The sequence below is a fragment of the Apiospora marii genome (assembly GCF_038362585.1).
Source record: "Apiospora marii strain CBS 49790 chromosome Unknown utg000001l_segment0_segment0, whole genome shotgun sequence".
NCBI lineage: Eukaryota > Fungi > Ascomycota > Sordariomycetes > Amphisphaeriales > Apiosporaceae > Apiospora > Apiospora marii.
In genome coordinates, this window is record NW_027117372.1 from 975,618 (window position 1) to 994,959 (window position 19,342).

The 19,342-nt window shown below is 53.4% G+C and overlaps 5 protein-coding genes across 5 annotated transcripts; 4 read left to right on the forward strand and 1 right to left on the reverse strand.

The window, feature by feature from the left end:
- Positions 1-1,067: 1,067 nt before the first annotated feature.
- PG985_000319 (Lid2 complex component lid2) lies at positions 1,068-6,855 on the forward strand (the record flags this gene model as incomplete). The annotated part of the gene is made up of 6 exons (XM_066820088.1): positions 1,068-1,514; positions 1,583-1,631; positions 1,706-2,518; positions 2,783-2,874; positions 2,947-4,457; positions 4,647-6,855. Coding segments are annotated over 6 exons (5,121 nt in total), but the record flags the coding sequence as incomplete, so codon positions are not given.
- Positions 6,856-9,694: 2,839 nt separating this feature from the next.
- On the forward strand, positions 9,695-11,614 carry PG985_000320 (uncharacterized protein; the record flags this gene model as incomplete). The annotated part of the gene is made up of 3 exons (XM_066820089.1): positions 9,695-10,828; positions 10,890-11,258; positions 11,315-11,614. The coding sequence occupies 3 exons, from the start codon at positions 9,695-9,697 to the stop codon at positions 11,612-11,614; spliced, it is 1,803 nt and encodes a 600-aa protein (XP_066690968.1).
- Positions 11,615-12,837: 1,223 nt separating this feature from the next.
- On the forward strand, positions 12,838-14,628 carry PG985_000321 (glycoside hydrolase family 79 protein; the record flags this gene model as incomplete). Its single annotated transcript, XM_066820090.1, has 1 exon — positions 12,838-14,628. One exon carries the CDS (start codon positions 12,838-12,840, stop codon positions 14,626-14,628), a length of 1,791 nt encoding a protein of 596 aa, XP_066690969.1.
- Positions 14,629-15,697: 1,069 nt separating this feature from the next.
- On the reverse strand, positions 15,698-17,293 carry PG985_000322 (uncharacterized protein; the record flags this gene model as incomplete). The annotated part of the gene is made up of 2 exons (XM_066820091.1): positions 15,698-17,137; positions 17,204-17,293. The coding sequence occupies 2 exons, from the start codon at positions 17,291-17,293 to the stop codon at positions 15,698-15,700; spliced, it is 1,530 nt and encodes a 509-aa protein (XP_066690970.1).
- Positions 17,294-17,749: 456 nt separating this feature from the next.
- Positions 17,750-19,010, forward strand: PG985_000323 (ATP-dependent RNA helicase; the record flags this gene model as incomplete). Its single annotated transcript, XM_066820092.1, has 2 exons — positions 17,750-18,896; positions 18,952-19,010. 2 exons carry the CDS (start codon positions 17,750-17,752, stop codon positions 19,008-19,010), a joined length of 1,206 nt encoding a protein of 401 aa, XP_066690971.1.
- Between the last annotated feature and the right edge of the window lie 332 nt (positions 19,011-19,342).

Below are 19,342 nucleotides of genomic sequence, written 5' to 3' on the forward strand. Positions count from 1 at the left end.
CCTCACTTTCGGCCTAGCCGCAATGCAAACGCACCACCATTCTTCCGCACCTGGTCGCACAACTCCAGAACCTACCTACCATAAGAGTGCACATCTGATGTTCTCTCACCTTGGTCGCCCAGCATGAGCGAGGCCAATTAGCTGTGTCGGTGATGGGCATATAATTGGAGCTTTGAGCTAAACACAACGAACAGATACAAAGAATGGAAGCCAGGAACTTTAAATAGATGTCGCCCACAGCCATTTCTCCCTCAGCAGAGAACCGGTGAATTGCCCTTATGTGCATTTTGACATAGACATGCCCAGATCTCTCACATCAGGTAGTGGGACTTACAAGTCTATGCTGTCAAGACAAATAATACCCTGTGAACAGTGGTGGTTTTGCCTGTCGCTGGTACCTGCCTTAGTTGTAGTTGGTTGTAGGTAGGCGTCGGCTACGGGGGTGGTCGAACGATTCAAGCAATTCAGCCAGTGGGTCCAGGTATCTGGGCTGGTCCGCCTTTGCATGATCCATTCCCGTTCCGTCGCCGGCTCTTACTTTCTTCCAGTATTCCTCTCAACTTTCACTCCCCCGTCCAGTGACCAGGAATAATCGCAAGCTTGGGACGACCTCCTCCTCTCTTTTCTATATCATTCTCTCACTACCTAATGAGGCGGACTTAGCTGGTTCACTTCCAATACGCCAACCTCTTGAGGCTCCAGCCTACCATCGATACTCCGTCTTAATCCAATCAAGCTGCAAATCAGCTCCCTTCCTCACTACGATCCGAGTCAGTACTGGCTGGCACACAGGAGCCTCTGCGACATTGTCCTTGTTTTTCGACACTGCAGCTACTGTGGAAAGTGTGGTTCCTCCGAGAACCTTTTCCCTTTTAACTATCGGAGAACCGATATTGGAAGGCGTGATCTGCTACATCGCTTGCAATGCGCCTGCACTGCGACTGAGACGTTACTTCCCACTCCCCCATTGACTTCCATTTCTATGCCGCCGGCCTCATAGACAGCATACATCAACCGTACGCATTTCGACTGTTTACCCGTCTCGTATTATACCTTTCCGACAAGGTCTAGAGCCATCACCCGGCGGCATGGCACCGACCGTCCCCATAGCCATGGCCGGTAGTGCTCCCGCCAGCGCTGCTGCGAGTTCTCGAGCATCACCAGCAATCGGCTCCTCCGCTACCGCCAACGGCACGAAACCGAAAGCAACGACACAGATCCAAGGCAATGGATATCACCCTGCCAACTCACAAGTACCACTGAGCTCAATGCGCAATGCTCCGTTAGACCTTGCATCAGTCGAGCGAAGAGGCCAAATTGCACCTAATAAGGAAGTTATTAAACGAAGCCGACCACATGGGCTTGAGGAGGCGCCCACGTACCGTCCAACAAAGGAAGAATTTCGGGATCCTTTCCAGTACATTCGCAAAATCAGCGCTGAGGCAAAGAAGTTCGGCATCTGCAAGATTATACCGCCAGACGAGTGGAACCCCGACTTTGCGATTGATACTGAGGTGAGAAACTGGCTCATGCTGGGTGGACTCGATCACAACGAAGAACATCCACTAATATATCGTACTAGAAATTCCATTTCAGAACAAGGAAGCAGGAATTGAACTCGGTTGAGGGCAGTGCGTTTCCCCATCTTCATTTCCAGAAGCCGTGACCACCGGTCGCTGCAGCTGCTGACACGAGCGAATCATAGGTACCCGGGCGAATATGAACTACATTGACCAGCTTGCCAAGTTCCACAAGCAGCAAGGCACCAATCTCAACCGGTTGCCGTATGTCGACAAGAAGCCTCTCGATCTTTACCGGTTGAAGAAGGCCGTGGAAGCACGTGGCGGTTTTGACAAGGTCTGCAAGATGAAAAAATGGGCCGAGATTGGCCGGGATTTAGGATATAGTGGAAAGATCATGTCTTCGCTGTCAACATCCCTCAAGAACTCCTTCGACAGATGGCTCAATCCTTACGAGAACTACCTTCGCCAAGCTAAGCCCGGTGTCTATCAGCAGCTGGAGTACGAATATGGCGGCCCCTTCACGCCCAGCCCAGCCCCTAGTCCGGTGAAGCGTTCGAATGTTGCAACCCCATCAAGCCTTCGAGGGGATTCACCGGCACGACATGCTAGTGATGCCTTGCAGGCCAGTATCGGCGCCAATGGGCTCAAGCAGGAAGGCGATACAGCTATGCCAGATGCAGCCCCTACTTCTGGCGGATTCACTGCCATCAACTCAGGAGGTGGAGGCGGCGGGTTCACTGCTGTCAATTCCGGCTTTGCCAGTGTCAACCGCGCCACTACTGTGGATAGCAAGAACTTCACACCACCGAAGCAGTACGGCAGCCCAATGACCTCGGCAAAGAACACGCCCGACTTCAGGCCTACTGCGATTGGTGCTGCGACTTCACTCAAGCGACAGCTGAGCTGTGATAGCCTGGATTCCTCAAAGAAGGAACAAGGCACCGACAAGGATGATTCGGAGGCCGGAAGTCGCCGCAGTAAGCGGCTGAAAAAGGGTAAGTCGTTTCCATCTCTTCTAACTGCATGGGTTCGGTTTCTATGAGATCGCCTGCCTTCATTTTTAGTCAATCCTGCCATCATTCCGAAATGTGGAAGACCGTGTGGGCATCGGCTTTCGGGCAGAAACGATGAACTATATGAGCTTCTCTTGCAGTCAATTACCGATTTGCAGACTATCGAGGAGGATTGATCGAAGTCGGAGACGAGTTGTAGTTGCTTATGAGCACGGGGTGTTCTGGCTAATGCAGACGATTTTGCAGATGCAGTACCGACGGTGGCCGGTTCACACATGTCTTTGTTCCGACCTTCGGCTCCCAGAATCCCGCGGGATGAAAACGGCAATATCAGCGACGTAAGTACTAACCGCATTTACGCTGACCAAAACCTCATATTGGAACTTATGCTGATACCATCTGATCTGTAGCGATGCCATACCTGTGGCAAAGGTGATGAAGTTGGCTACATCGCAGTCTGTGAGTCATGCGACCATGGCTACCATGGCGCTTGTCTCGACCCTCCCCTCAAATCCAAGCCAGGCGATGAATGGAACTGTCCGCGATGCCTTGTGGGAGATGGCCAATTTGGGTTTGAGGAAGGCGGCCTCTACTCCTTGAGGCAATTCCAAGAGAAAGCTGCCGATTTTAAACAAGGCTACTTCGAGAACCGGATGCCATACGACCCCGTCTTGAACTGTTCTCGTCCTGTTACTGAGGATGATGTCGAAAGGGAGTTCTGGCGTCTGGTCGCTAGCATTGAGGAGACGGTCGAAGTGGAATACGGCGCCGATGTCCATTGCACCACCCATGGTTCTGGCTTCCCCACCCCAGAACGTAATCCGGGTGACCCATACTCGACTGATTGGTGGAACCTGAACGCTTTGCCGCTGCACCCCGAGTCCCTGTTCAGGCATATCAAGACGGATATATCGGGCATGACCGTACCTTGGGTGTATGTCGGCATGATCTTCTCCACGTTCTGCTGGCACAACGAAGACCACTACGCCTATTCCGCAAATTATCAACACTTTGGTGCCACCAAAACTTGGTACGGTATCCCTGGCGAGGATGCCGAGAGGTTTGAGAACGCTGTGAGAGAAGCTGTCCCTGAGCTTTTTGAGACGCAGCCGGACCTCTTGTTCCAACTTGTGACTCTATTCACCCCCGAACAACTGAAGAAAGCAGGCGTCCGAGTTTATGCCCTCGACCAGCGGGCCGGCCAAATGGTGATTACTTTCCCCCAGGCTTACCACGCCGGCTTTAACCACGGTTTCAATTTCAATGAGGCTGTCAATTTCGCCCCTTGCGATTGGGAACCGTTTGGTCTTGCCGGTGTAGAGCGGCTTCAGGAGTTCCGCAAACAGCCCTGCTTTTCCCACGACGAACTGCTCTGGACCGCGGCCGAGGGGACAGCGAGTGTGCTGAGCATCCAAACGGCCAAATGGCTGGCACCGGCGCTGGAGCGGATACACAAACGAGAGCTAGCACAGCGCGAACAGTTCATACACAGGCACCTCGAAGGCAACCAGCACACTTGCATTCTCTCGGTAAAGACCGAGGAAACCCACGAACCTTGCCCATTGACCTACCAGCTACTTGACGAGGATGTTCCGGAAGAGGAGTACCAATGTTCGTATTGCAAGGCGTATGCTTACCTGTCGAGATTCAAGTGCAGAACGTCAGGCAAGGTCCTTTGCCTACAACACGCAGGATCGCATGCCTGCTGCGATCTTCCCGAAGCCGACCGGCTCAATGGCAAGGACCATACCCTTTACTACCGCAAGGAAAACGAGGACCTCGAGGCCATGTATCAAAAGGTCGCCGACAAGGCGCAATTACCGGAGGCCTGGGAAGACAAATACGAAAAGACGCTAGACGAAGGTTCCGTACCCTCACTCAAGTCGCTTCGCGCTCTTCTCGCTGAGGGGGAGAAGATTCCGTACGACCTCCCTCTTTGCCAACACTCAAGGAATTTGTTGACAATTGCAATGACTGGGTCGAAGAGGCGACTAATTATACGGTGCGCAAGCAGCAAAATCGGCGCAAGAGCGACAAACTCTTGCAGAGCGGCGGGCGCAAGTCCATAGGGGAACTCCCACCACGACCAGAAGGAACGCGAAATGCGAAGTATCGAGAACATTGAGAAGCTGATCGACCGAGCCACCACGATCGGGTTTGACTGTCCTGAAATCACCCAGCTGACGGAGCGAGCCAATGCTATCAAGGACTTCCGATCGCGTGCGCAAGCAGCTCTTGACCGCCTGGTTGTTCACTCTGCCACTACCATTGAGGAACTGCTCGAGGAGGGCCGCGGATACAATGTCGATCTGCCCCAGATCGATCGACTGGCACACTTCCTCAAACAGATACAATGGAACACCAAGGCACGCGAAAGCCGGCTCGCCTTCATGACCCTCGGCGACGTGAAGGCGATCTTCGCAGAGGGTGTCGAGCTGGAAGTCCCCATGTATAACGACCATTACAAGTACTACTCAGAGAAGCTGGCAGCCGGCCAGCAGTGGGAGGCCAAGGCTCACGAACTTATCAACGCGGAAATCATTCACTATCCTCAGCTAGAGGCCTTGTCCAATCAGGTTTCGCACAATCAAATACCTGTTACCCGAGAGACGTTGGCAGCAGTGGATCAGATCCTACACAAGCAGCGAGAGGCACACAAGCAAATCCTAGATATCACCGAGCGCTCCAGGGATCCAGATTACACGAAGCGTCCAAAGTATGTTGAGGTCGCGGAGATAATGAAAAAGCTGGAAGACCTCAACTCGAAACCCACTGGCACGCTTGACCTGGAAAAGGAGCAAAAACGTCACGAAGACTGGATGCGAAAAGGCAAGAAGCTCTTCGGCAAGACGAACGCGCCATTGCATATCCTCAAGTCACACATGGACTACGTGCTTGACCGGAACATGGACTGCTTCGACATCACAAACGACAAGCCCAGGCTGCCAGCGGAGCCGTCCTCGCGAGCTCCCAGTGAGGAGCGGGATGCCAAGGCCAATCGGTCTTGGAACGACTCGTCCGAAGGCAGGGATGTGTTCTGTATCTGCCGTCGGAGCGAGGCGGGCATGATGATCGAATGTGAATTGTGTCACGAATGGTATCATGGCAAATGCCTGAAGATTGCCCGTGGCAAGGTCAAGGAAGAGGACAAATACACATGCCCGATCTGCGACTGGCGCGTCAAGATCCCTCGTGATGCAGCTCGACCAAAAATAGAGGACCTCCTGGCTTGGCAAGACGAGATTGCCGGCTTGCCTTTCCAGCCCGAGGAGGAAGAGGTTCTTCGAAAGATAATCGACAATGCCCAGGACTTCAGGCAAGCCATTTCGGTGTACTGCAACCCGATTATGATCACTGCCAATGAAGCCGAGACGCAGCGATTTTATCTGCGCAAGATCGAGGGCGCCGAAATCCTGCTTGCCGACGAGACCAACTTCTTCCGCCAAGAGCTTCACAAGTGGAGCCCAGTTGCGCCCGAGGCGCCCCCCATACTGGAAGTGTCCAAGAGTACCCGTAAACCACGACCCACCAAGCTACAAAGGATCTTGAACCAACACGGCGTCGAGGACCCCGAAGATCTGCCAGAGAGCATAAAGGGCAAGGCCATGAGTCTGAAACGTAAGCAGATGAATGCCGAAGCTGCATTGGCTGCGCAGCACTCCCCCGGTGCCAACCCATCTGGGTACCCCCCTAATGCCACGAGTCCGTCCAATCATTCCTATGGTTCGGGAAGTCAACATTTCTTTGGCCGTGGGTCGCAGCCATCGACTCCTGCAGCCTTGACGAGCACCGCGCATGGTCATGCCCCTCGTGGCCCGGATTCCACTTCGTCTAGTAGGCCTGGTTCCGCCCTTCGAGGGGGTGATCCCATGGATGTGGACGGTTCTGGTCCCGGTCTGCATCCCGACTTTTTCATGAGCGCTGGCTCCAATGGGCCGGGCCCCCGGCTCATGCCAACTGACCGCGAGCCCTTAACTTTGGAAGACCGTCTGCTGAGCGGTCATGACGACGCGCATGGTGAAATTAGTAAGACTAAGGCACTTGAGATCTTGGGCCGCACTGAGAACGGACGCCGCAAGGCCGAAGAGCTCTTTGGGCCTGATGTCTGGAGTGCTGAGGGGCTGAGGCGCGGGTCTGGTGGCATGGGACGTGGCATCACGCAAGCGCCAGACGAAGAGGACAATAAGGACGTCGATCGGATTATGCTGGACTTCACAAACGCTGATGATGACGAAGGCGACGGCGCAAAGAGGGGAGCCATCTCGGCCGAAAGCTTTGAGGCCGAAAGAGATGATATGGCCATGATGGATTCCGACTGAAAGTGAAAACGACTGAACGGACGGCGCTTGGAGTTTTGATTGTTTCGTGCATGGTCGGTCAATGTTAGATCACAAGGGGCGTTGCATTACTACATACCCATGTCCGCTGAACATGACTGCGGGCTGATTTCTTCGACTGCATATGGGAGGCGGAACTATATCTGTATGATTACATGGCTGGACTGAACCGGAGGGCGGCAGCAATACTCGGAGATATTGTTCGAGTATATTGACAGCGACTGCGTATAGTTCTACAATACCAATGGCGATGCGTGTTATAATGTACCACATTCTGTTTCTTCACGATTGGGCCCCGGGTAATAGCTAGTGATTTGATCTAGTGAGTTCTACTGACATCGCCATACGCTCCCTCTATTCCGTCCGGCAAAGGTGATACGAGATGCACAAGTGCTGTCATGGGAGGCTTGGAGGAGTCTGACATTACACCAGATTGGCTGTTGGGCGCGGGGGCGCTGGGGATGTGTTGGGCGGACGAGGACTGGATACGTACTTTAATCTTGATGCTGGAACAAACTCTTGTCTTGTCACCTCCCGGGGCCGAAATGTTAACATCCATATGGTTTAGATGAGATCTCAGTCATATTCCTTCAAACAAGCCCAAGCCGACGAACTCCGAGACAGAGGGTTCAGAGGGTACCGATCTATATATACGCATGTCTTACACCCCCAGACTGCCCCGTCGAGAGAGGGAAGGAATCCTTCAAGGATCGCTCGGCGGTCATGTAGCAACCCTGCAACCAGTCAGGTTCCGTGATGTGTGCATCCACTACATTGTTGGTCGTGCCTTGCGCGGAAGTTGAAGGAATTAGACAGACGCCAGTGTTGAGCCAATCCCCAAGTTCCATATACCTTCAAACCTGCCAAACCTTGTGCTGTCGAGCCAGGGCCTTGAGGGTCTGTATACTGTACCTTATTTCGGGAGTCATTCATTCTGCCGCGCATGCTTTTGGCCCGCTACGGCTTAGAGTTGACGTGACCCTTGAACGTACCTAATCTCAAACTGTGCATGCCAGTGACAACTTCTCCGGTGCCACAGCGACATTCAATCTGACATCCTGGCCAGCAATCCAAATGCTAAATCGCGTTTCTGTTTTGGCTGAAGATACCGACCTAGACCTCTATTACCTGATCTTGGATCCCAACGTTTCGAAATGAGTTGCGGAAGACGGCTTCTGGGGCCTGAGCCTCCCACAAGGGGCATCGCGAAGCCACCACGATGAGAAGTATTATGTGGTTTCTCTGGAGCCTTTTTACTCCTAGTATGTGGGCAGGAGACGTACGGGCGGCAGGTTTCTTCGGTCATGTCCCATCGTCTCGGGACATCCTGGGTCTGTCTAGCACACGCGTCGCTTGTTCCCCAGCCGCCATACAGCAAGCAATATAGACCAAGGCATCACTGATATATGAATACACATGCTTAAATCATTTCAGTGCTGTCCTACCTAGGAACAGATTAGTGCTAGCATGCTCCAGATACGGTGAATGATTTGCTACCTAGTCCCCGGTTTCCAGCTCGAATGATGTAAGTACCAATCATATGCATGCAGCGAGCAAGCGCTATGTGCCCTGCATATGCCAGATATGCCGCGCGTTATATGCATATGCGCTGCATGCTACATACAGCGTGCGTTCAGATAGCCACCCGTACGCATAAGAGACTTGTCCAGGTTGACTGGTTTCGTAGGTATGGCATGGGTATAGCTTCACTTCTTTCTCGAATTTAAATGGACGCTGTAGGTGTGAAAAGTCTCCCCCTGAGACGGCTTGATGATGGCCATGGCCATGCATAACGATAATGCTGTGGCCTAATTCATGTCTGTACTCTCGATGACAGCGTCAAGATATGGTTATGGGACTGCACCGCAAGTAATATGCAACAGCGCCGTGATATCTCCCCTTTCCCCTATGTAACTAAACATTTACCAGCATTTACGAAAGCGGCATTTGGTGGTATCGTCTTCTTTCGATACTTGGGAACAGCTAGATTGCTCCATTGGGATTTCGCAAAGGTACAAGATGAGGGATGCTTCGATGTAGAGAGAAGGGGGGACGGGAAGGGAGTTCACGAACAATTCGTTGCTGTTCTACGCTTGGGTGGTTTTTAACTGTCCCTCCAAATTTGAGATTGACTGACTTCTGCCTGGCTACCAGGTTCACTGGGGAACTCGGCAACTCTAGGTACGTAAGTTACTGTAGTTCTAAGAAGATATATTCCCCAGAGGGTAGCTCTTGCCAGCCCCATATCGCAGAAGGCGACTGCTACTGTGCGTACAATTTGATGGCCCCAATATTTCGTTTTCCTTCAACACCACCTGACAGAACATTGATTTACCTTGACCAAACAACATCCAGGGCCCATCTGCTGGAATTATATCAGCATCGAAGTGAAAAGCCCAAGACACCCACCGTATATCCAATCTAAGCAGGTAAGCTTTGCCTTTTCTTCATCTCGCGCCAAGTATATGTGCCTACTCCTTCACATATGTCTTGTACCTTGGTAACCTCAGTCTGCCATTCTCCTGGACGATGCAGTACACCAATCCATTTTCCCACCTAGTGATTGGCAAGTGATTATTCCAATGTACATTGATGGTAGAATAGCAGTGGGTCACGCGTCGGAAAATATACCGTCTGATTCCTACGTCAACCGAATTGGCAGGAACGGAAATGCACTTCCCTTGGACCCTCATAAACAAACAACTTTGCGCGTTCGGTCATTCCCCTCCCCTTCCAAATCACAGACAGGCCGAAGTTTTCCTGTACAACTTCATTTTGGACCACGCAACTGACACTTCCCACCATTCAGTGCTTGCCAACCATGGCCACTCCCCAGCCAGGCGCAGACCAGAATGGGGTGCCGCCTCGTCAGGAGGCCAACAACTCGTCCGAGTCGGCCCCAAATCCCATCCTTGCCCGATTTGGACACTTTCTGCGTGACGAGGATGGTGATGCAGCTGACGCTGACGACTCGGAGCCTTCCCTGAACGCGCAGGATCAAGTCGATGCCTTGACCAACGCACCGGTGTTCACGACGGGCGTAGCCAACCATGTCAGTGATACCTTGTCACTCAATTCCGGCGCCATGTCAATCCTCATCCCGCAGTTCGCTCTGATTGGCAATGCCCAAAACATGCCCGAGTCGCCACCTACCGCACTCGAGAACCGGTTGGTAATGACGAACCTCAATATTCCATGGTCGGCATTCATTTGCGGATCACAGGGTGCGGGAAAGAGTCACACGCTTTCCTGCCTTCTGGAGAACTCCGTAATGACCCAGAGTGACGCCGGTCAGCTGCCGTACCCCATGTCTACTTTGGTGATGCATTACGACAACAACTCAGGCTTCAACAATACGCAGCTCTGTGAGGCGGCATATCTTTGTTCCCGTGATGTGCCCGTCAACGTGCTGGTCTCTCCGTCCCACATATGGGCGATGAAGAAGATGTACACCGAGCTGCCAGGCCTGCCATCGAATTACCCTCGACCCAAGGTCCTGCCTCTCTATCTGGAGGAGAACCACCTTGATGTCTCGAACATGATGAAGCTCATGGCTGTCGATCCAAAGGCAAGCAGCACCCCTCTATATGTAGACGTTGTCAGAAACTTGATCCGAGAGTTGGCAATGGAGGGTCCTCAGAGATTCACATACAGCACCTTTCGCCAGCGCGTCGACCAATTCCAGTGGCTTCGGGGCCAGGAGACACCACTTAAGATGCGACTGCAATTGATTGATAGTTTCATCGCGCCTGGACCTCATACCACAAGCACCAGACCTGCGCCGGCAACGGAGGACATATGGGCTTTCAAGCCAGGCACAATCACAATTATTGATTTGAGTGATCCTCAAATCAGCTCGGATGATGCATGCGTCCTCTTCGCCACCTGTCTCTCAATCTTCCTCAAGAGCCCCTGCAAGAATGGCCGTGTTGTTGCTATGGACGAAGCTCACAAGGTAAATGCTCGACACGCAATATGACAAAAGGAGGTCATGACTAACCCGAGACACTTGACAGTTTCTGGTTCAAAGTGGTGAGGCACGCGTGCTTACTTCGGATCTCACATCCATCATCCGTCAGCAGCGTCACACGGGAACGCGGGTGTTCATCGCCACGCAGGAACCTACCTTGTCGCCTGAACTGATTGACCTGGCCAACGTTACGTTTGTCCACCGTTTCCTATCACCGGCGTGGTACACCATCTTGAAAAAGCACCTAGCCGGTGCCAATAAGCACGATTCCGACGATTCCAACAAATTGTTCGAGACCATTGTCAAACTGCGCACTGGCCAGGCCCTCATGTTCAGCCCCACTGCCCTGACCGAGTTACCCTACACGTATAACCAGTCCGTACAACCGCTGGGCAACGGATATCTGAAGATTAGTGTAAGATATACCCCGTTGGCGCTGACCTGTATAAAAGTACTAATTCGAGATGGCAGATCAGAAAGCGTTTGACTGCAGATGGAGGACGAAGCATGGCTTCTTCGGAATCGGCCACGCTCGGCTCAGGCCACAAGGTCGATGTTCAAGTTCCAATGCATGTCGTAGTCCGACCTCCGCCACCGTTGAGAACAAAGAGGGCCCGGGACGGTAACGAACCTCCGCCGCAGAATCCGCAGCCACCTCAGCAGCCACCTCAGCAGCCACCGAAAGCGAGCAGACCCCAGGAGGGCAACGAGAACCCATACAGAAAGAGGCATAGGGCCCGTGGCACACCCCGGGAACCCCCCCGGGCATGAGGGTAGTATGATGATGTTATTCGAGTGGGACTAGATCCGGATGCCCTTACGATGGATGGGCCGGCTTGGGCTGATTATGGCTGGAATGTAATTTGGACGGGAATGTAAAACATGCATGTCAAGGCCAAAAATTGCATAACCGGATGCAGACACTTCTTCGTTGGTTGCCAAGTAGCTACCTACCTGTACAATAGATCCGAGGCACAACAAAAACATGCCGAGTTGCAGAGAGAGACATGAGAATAATGGGAAATGGTTTGGCAGAAGGTGGTTGGGGTTCCGATTGAGTTCCCGTTTCCCATGCCGTGACCCGGCCTGGACTCCTGGAGCAGACACACCGAGCTAAAGTGGCTCAAGGTCAATTGATGGTAACCTAGCACCTAGTAGGATTCTGGTAAGGAGTTAGGTACTGTCAAGGGTATGCCGGCAACAAACCCACTAAAATTAGCCCTGTCTTTTGCCGATCTAACCCCACTGAGTACCGCTGTAACCTTGCTTTTTCCACTACCTAACCGCCTAGAGAGAGGAAGACCAGCCTTGCGGGCCGAGTTTTGACGTCACCAATTGTCCATTTCTTAGGCTAATAACGCGCTCGTTTCATCAAGGGAAACATCGATTGACGATTCACAATTTACCGCTTCCCACTTATCATGACGAGAAAGGCGGAGGTAATGGAGGGTCAGCAACGTCTGCGGGCCTGGGCAATGCCTGCCCTCCACGATGGCCGCACGCTGCCACGATCAAGACGCTTGCGCAGAAGTGCGCAGTGGTCTGCGTCACCCTCCCAGAAACCCTCCTACTGACCCTCTCCTAGGCAGCGTGCGGCTCCCAGGCCAAGCAGGGCCAAGGTTTGTTGAATATGCAGATTCCATGCAGGCCAGGATAGGAGCTGGGATTGCAACATTGAACTATTCTTTCCCAAACTACTACCACCTACCTACGCAATCGCAATCCTCCAAGGTGCCATGAGTGGGGGAAGCTTGACACGGCCAAGTTTCGCGTTCTTTCTTTATCTCGATGAGCCGGGTGGGTTTTCTGCTTTCTAATACAATAATACCTGAAGATCCCGCCCATCTTGACTTCTGGTGCTTCTACTTCCTCACTCCCCGTGACTGTGCCTGTCTTCTTGGGTATATTGCGTGCGCGTGGTTCGGTCATTGAAGGAATTTTCATTCATTTCCCCTGCCCAAGCCCAATCTTTGCGGCTACACAACATCGCCGCCATGTCGAAATTCGCTCGCACTCTCGTTGCAGGCCACTGCATGCTTTCGGCTTTAGCAAACAATGCCCTGCCCGTGACGGTCTCCGATACTCTGCCTCTGGGCGCATCGGCACATATCGATCCCTCGTTTGCTGGCTTCGGCATTGAGCCTTCCAATCTTTTCTCCTTCATGGGCATGGACAAACCCAATGAGTTGACACAAAATCTCCTCGACAACCTCGTGAAACTCACGGGCCGGCCACCGCACTTCCGCATAGGCGGAAACACGGCAGACACTATGATCTACCGTGAGGACCAGGACAAGTGGAACTGGGAAAAGAACCCCGACCCCAAGGGGCAGGGAAACTTCCCCACGGACGAGTTCATCATTGGACCGCATTATTTCGATGTTGCCAATCGCTTACCAAAGGGTACGCCCGTCACTTGGGGCCTGAGCTTGGCCTATACGGAGGATGATTATATCGAGCAAATCACCACCATTGCCCAACAGGTTATCGACAGGTGCAAGAACGTGAACCTGGTGTCGTTCGAAATTGGCAACGAGCCCGATCTGTACGGCCAGAACGGCTTCCGCACAGGTGCCTGGGACGCCAAGGTCTACAGCGAACAGTGGCTGGACAGGGCGAAGGCCGTCTGGAAGCAGGTCTTGAAGCCCAACAACCTCTCCAGCGACTTTTTCGAGACATCTTGCACGGCGTCGACTATCGGCACCACGTTCGAGATCAAGGACATGTCCACCCATGGCATCACTTCCAACGCACCGGATTCCTCCGCATCCTTCATCAAGAGCTGGAACCAGCACGACTACTACTATTACATCGGCGTTTCTACTTATCCGCTCACCATGGACCACTTCATGCAGCTGTCGACGACCGAGGATCAGTTCAAGGCGTGGGAGGAGCAAATCGATCAAGCCCATGCTACGGGCTACCCTTATGCCCTCCGTGAGATGGGTGTTGTCGGCCCCATTGGCATGGAAGGTATTACCAACACGTTTGGCGCCGCCCTTTGGTCCCTCAACTTCTTGCTCTACGCCACTACCCTGAACATCACCTCGGTCCAGTTCCACATGACGGACAACAGCAACGCTAGTGCTTGGCAGCCTGTTGAGAGATACGGACGTCAGCCCTTCGTGCGACCTCTGTACTACAGTTATGCTGCTTTCGACCAGATCATCGGCCCTAGCTGCAATGCCCAGGTCTACAATGTCGAGCCCAAGGAATACCCGGGTGGCTACAAGGGCTACGTTAAGGTCTACTCTGTATACCAGGCTGGTCAGCTCGCCTCCGTTGTTGCCATTAACAGCAAGCCCGCCAACGTCTCGGTATCCGATAAGCCGAGCCTGGACATCAAGGTTTCGCTTCCCAAGTCCCTTTCGGGTAAGGAGATGCATCTTGCTCGCCTCACTTCCGAGGGTGCCGACGCCACCGAGAAGACGGTCTGGAACGGCATCAGCTACGAAAAGAACAATGACGGCACGCCAAGCCAAGAGCACGATGATGACGAAACCGCGTCAATTGGCGATGACGGCACCCTCACTATCTCGGTCCGCGATTCCGAAGCGGTCGTGGCGAACCTCGGCAACAAGGTTGGCAAGGGCTTGAAGGCTGACCCCACAGCCTGCGCTGCCTTTGTGGAAAAGTCGCAGGGCGCTGGCGCTTCGGTCCCACCCGAGGGTTCGGGTACTGATGGCGACGAGGACGACAAGAACGCGGGCGCTGGCATCAGTGCGCGCGGGGGTCTCGTGGTCGCGTTGGTGAGCTTCGTGGCCGGCACTCTGTTGCTGTTCTAAGCTTGCCTTTGATTTTTTTTCATCCTCATTATTATGAAGAACATGATCTTTTAATGATGAAGAAGCCGGGAGAGACTAGACGAGGACGCTTGTTCTACTATAGTAATTTAGAGAAGACGTGGGAAGACGGCATACCACATAATGTTTGCTTAACTTGACGAACGAGGAAGGGGATACCATAGGCGTTACAGAGTTGGGTTTTGAACTTGATGGATTATGAGAAGAATATACAATACATCTACCTACACAAAAAAGTCTTGTATAATTACCAGGATCACCTGAGGCTATCATGAGAAACATGAATTCAATTACTTGAACATCCATACAAAGCGTGTTACTAGCAGGTAATCGGATACTCGTGAGAACTGTGTGTCCCGTGAAATCAATGATCATGATGATAGTGCAGCCTCACCTTATGTGTCCGATTTCCACCTCTTGCATTCCGTGTCACACATAGCCTTCTAGTTCAGGTTGGAAACGTCGCCGTTCTCCTTCATATACTGTTCGGGGACTGACTCACACCTGTTGCTGGGTGTTGGCGGGTCTTTGCTTGGTCCGTCTCGGCTGGGTGACGGTACGCCGCTATGTCGAGTCATTTGTCGAGGAATTCCCGATCCGAGGTCAACTCATCATCCGAGGCCAGAGTGGGAGTTTGAAGGCGCGACGCTGGTTCTTGCTTACAATCATCATTGTGGTGCCGGGAGTGGGGGAGCATGGCCGAGAAGCTCAGGTGCCTGATGACGGGTGACCCAATGGGTGGACATGAGGCTGAGCCACCCGACCATAATCACCATCGTAACTTCGATTCTGATCAAGATGTCAAAACATGGAACTTTGCTATATAATGATTCAAACTTGGGACAGATATATGTATGGCCTGTGGGCTCTACGGCGCCCAAGTAGTAGCATGCTACACTCGCATGCATGGGCTTATGACCGGTTGGCCGCCAAAGATAAGGAGCAAGAATGGATATATCATTGGTATACATGAAGCCCCTGAACTGATATCTACTTCCCTCGAAATAGGATCGCAGTAGCCCTCTTGAAAAACGCCATTCCGTAGGTAAATTTACAAGAGACCCTGCTTCTGCAAGTCATAGTAGACCTTTTCAGGCATCACGTTACCGTCGGCGTCCTCCATCTGCACCATGGCGCCATCGTCAATCTTGTCCTTCTTCTTGTCCTTCTGGATCTTCTCCCACAGCCGCAGCGCCTCGTCGATGCCCGTGATGTCGCGGAACAGCGACGTGTTGGTGATGCCGAGGCACTTGAGGCCGTAGATGTGGCGCGCCTCGTTGAAGTGCTTGTCGAAGGCGCGCCGGCCCATGTAGACGAAGTTGCCGCAGACCTCGCAGGTGAACTCGACGCCCAGGCCGTGCAGCTTGTACAGCCAGTAGGGGATGGGCTTGCCGTCCCAGGCCAGCGGCAGCTTGAGCGGGTTGTAGAACCGGTCCTCGTCGTCGTCGCCCTCCTCGCCCTCGCCCGGCTCCGCCGGCTGCGTCTCCACCGTCGCGCTGAACAGGTTCTCGAGCTCCTGCTGGCGCTCGCGCTCCGTCATGCCCTGTTTCCGCTCCACGTTGACCCGGGTGTCGCTGCGCTCGGTGCTCATGGCCGACGCGAGGCGCTTGACGCGGTGTTCGCGCTCGGCGATTGCCCGTTCCTTGAGCCTGGTCGCAGATACGCCTCCTCGGCTCTCGCCGCCGTCGGTGCCACCCATCTCTGTGTTCTCCTCTATCCTCTTCTTGCGGTCGGCTGCCGCTCTGACGTGTTTCTTCCCCGATAAGTGGCCCTTGTAGACGTTTTCGTTCTTGAACTCCTTTTCGCAGTCCTCGCAATACACTGCCTCGGCCGAGCTGAGCTGGCGCGACACGCCCGATGTCGAGACGGCTACGGTCTCTGATTTCCAGCCCTCGACCTCGTCCTTTTCCCAGGCCTCGTCGAATTCTTTATCAAAGTCCGCCAACACCTTGTCGACGTTCTCCAGAGGCCGAGTCCTCCGCATAAACTCTTCTAGGTATTGCGATACGAGCCCGGCATATCGGAAATACTGGTCCGTCAGCTTCTCGCCTCGTTTTAACCCGCCAGCTCCGGGCGAAAAGTTGTCGAAGACATCCAGGTACTGTAGGTAACTTAAGCGCTTCGCGTTGTTGAGGTTCAGGTAGGCCTCGTGGCAGGTGTGGAGATCGAAGAAGCGGCCAAAGGCCTCCTCGCCGGTGAACAGCGAGTCCACGACGCTGGGCTGGGCGGCTTCCGCCTCGGTGGGCTTCCGGGGCCGGTAGGCGCGCTCGAGGTTCTCGACCGGCTCGTTGGGGTAGCGGGTGTGGAAGCTCTTGATGTCGGCGAGCTGCTTGTGGAACTCCTCCATGGGGTCGCCCGTGCCGATCTGCTGGATCTCTTTGGAGCGCGTCCCGTCGGCATCGCGGTAGATCTCGAGGAGCTTGCTGGACTGGGAGGCTATGCGGTCTAGGAATTCGGACACCTGGTGGTCTCGCGTGAGGCGATCTCGGATCTGGGGCAAAAAGGGTCGGTTAGCTCTCGTGATACGTGCAGCAAACTGGTGTCTGGACCGACTCACGTGTTTGGGCTCCTCGCCAATGCGATCTGCGATGCCTTGTTCCAGGCGCTCGAGATCCTCATGGAGGAAGCGCTGCTCTTCCAACAACATCGCGCGTCCGGAATTGGGGGTATTACGCTAATTTCTATGCAATGCGCTGTTGGGTCGGATCGAATCGCAGAGTCGGACCTGTTTTATCTGTTATCGTGATGATAGCAATGTTGATGAAAATGAGGCTGGAAATATCTGGAAAGGCTCAAACCAATCACAGCAGCTTCGCCTTCGCTTTGCAGCACGGACGTCTTTAGATGGCAAAGAATTAGTGGATCCGCAAGGTACGATAACTTTATTAGCGTTCAACTCTGAAGAATTGCGGGGAGCCCATCAGCAAAGACAAAGCTGCCACAGCGCTCGCGGCCAGCTCCACCTAAATTTTCCCAGCTACCTCATACAGCAGCCCAGCCTTTGCCTGTACAAATTCATTCATTACGCGACAACATCCTTGGCCACCCTCAGCGCCAGTCACCCCATCCAATTCCGGTTTCGATCAATAAGACATCCGTCACCATGGCCGAAGGAGGAGGTATCGACCGTCGCGCAGACGAGAAGATGGAGTTCTCGACCTCCAAAGAGGTTACAGTCCATCCGACCTTCGAGTCCATGTCGCTGAAGGAGAACCTTCTGCGCGGTGTCTACGCCTATGGCTACGAGTCGCCATCCGCCGTTCAGTCTCGTGCCATCGTGCAGGTCTGCAAGGGACGCGACACCATCGCCCAAGCTCAGTCTGGTACAGGAAAGACGGCCACCTTCTCCATCTCCATGTTGCAGGTCATCGACACCGCCGTTCGCGAAACCCAAGCCCTCGTCCTGTCCCCCACTCGCGAGTTGGCCACCCAGATCCAGTCCGTCGTCATGGCCCTTGGCGACTACATGAACGTACAATGCCATGCCTGCATTGGCGGAACCAACGTCGGCGAGGACATCCGAAAGCTCGATTACGGCCAGCACATTGTGTCTGGCACCCCTGGCCGCGTGGCCGACATGATCCGTCGCCGCCACTTGCGCACCCGTCACATCAAGATGTTGGTTCTCGATGAAGCCGACGAGCTTCTCAACCAAGGTTTCCGCGAGCAAATATACGACGTCTACCGATACCTCCCGCCTGCCACCCAGGTCGTTGTCGTCTCCGCCACGCTCCCCTACGATGTGCTCGACATGACCACCAAGTTCATGACCGACCCCGTTCGCATCTTGGTGAAGCGTGACGAGCTGACGCTGGAGGGCCTGAAGCAGTACTTCATTGCCGTCGAGAAGGAGGACTGGAAGTTTGACACGCTTTGCGATCTCTACGATACCTTGACCATCACCCAAGCCGTCATCTTCTGCAACACCCGTAGAAAGGTCGACTGGTTGACGGACAAGATGCGTGAGGCCAACTTCACCGTCAGCAGCATGCACGGAGACATGCCGCAGAAGGAGAGAGACAGCATTATGCAGGACTTCAGACAAGGCAACAGCAGAGTCCTTATCTCGACGGATGTCTGGGCCCGTGGTATTGACGTCCAGCAAGTCAGCTTGGTCATCAACTACGATCTGCCCAGCAACCGTGAGAACTACATTCACCGTATCGGTCGTAGTGGACGGTTCGGTCGCAAGGGTGTGGCTATCAACTTTGTTACTAGCGAAGACGTGCGCATTCTGCGTGACATTGAACGTAAGTATCTTCCCCCTGACCAGTTTTCCGTACTTATCGCTGACGCTGGCACCAGTTTACTACTCGACGCAAATTGACGAAATGCCAATGAACGTTGCCGATCTCATTGCTTAGTTCTGTTCCCACGGCCATTGAGCTTTCGCGGAAAAATATGGAACGCCCAGAAAACAACAGCAGATATAGTAGCGTTGAACAAAAAGAAACCGGGTCAATTGAGTGCGGAGGAAAGGGACATGTTTACTAAAAAGTGAGATTTCTGCCTCCCCCTATTGGTAGCGTAATTTGTGCTAATTCGTCCGACACCAGTACCTTAATCAGATTGACAATTTGACATGATCATGCATGGCCGGAATTCTCCCCAAGCCCGCTCAATGTGGTATTTGTATCACCGTGCTTATGCTATCACCGGGGTTGGTCTCTACTTATACGAGACGCGCGGTGTCAAT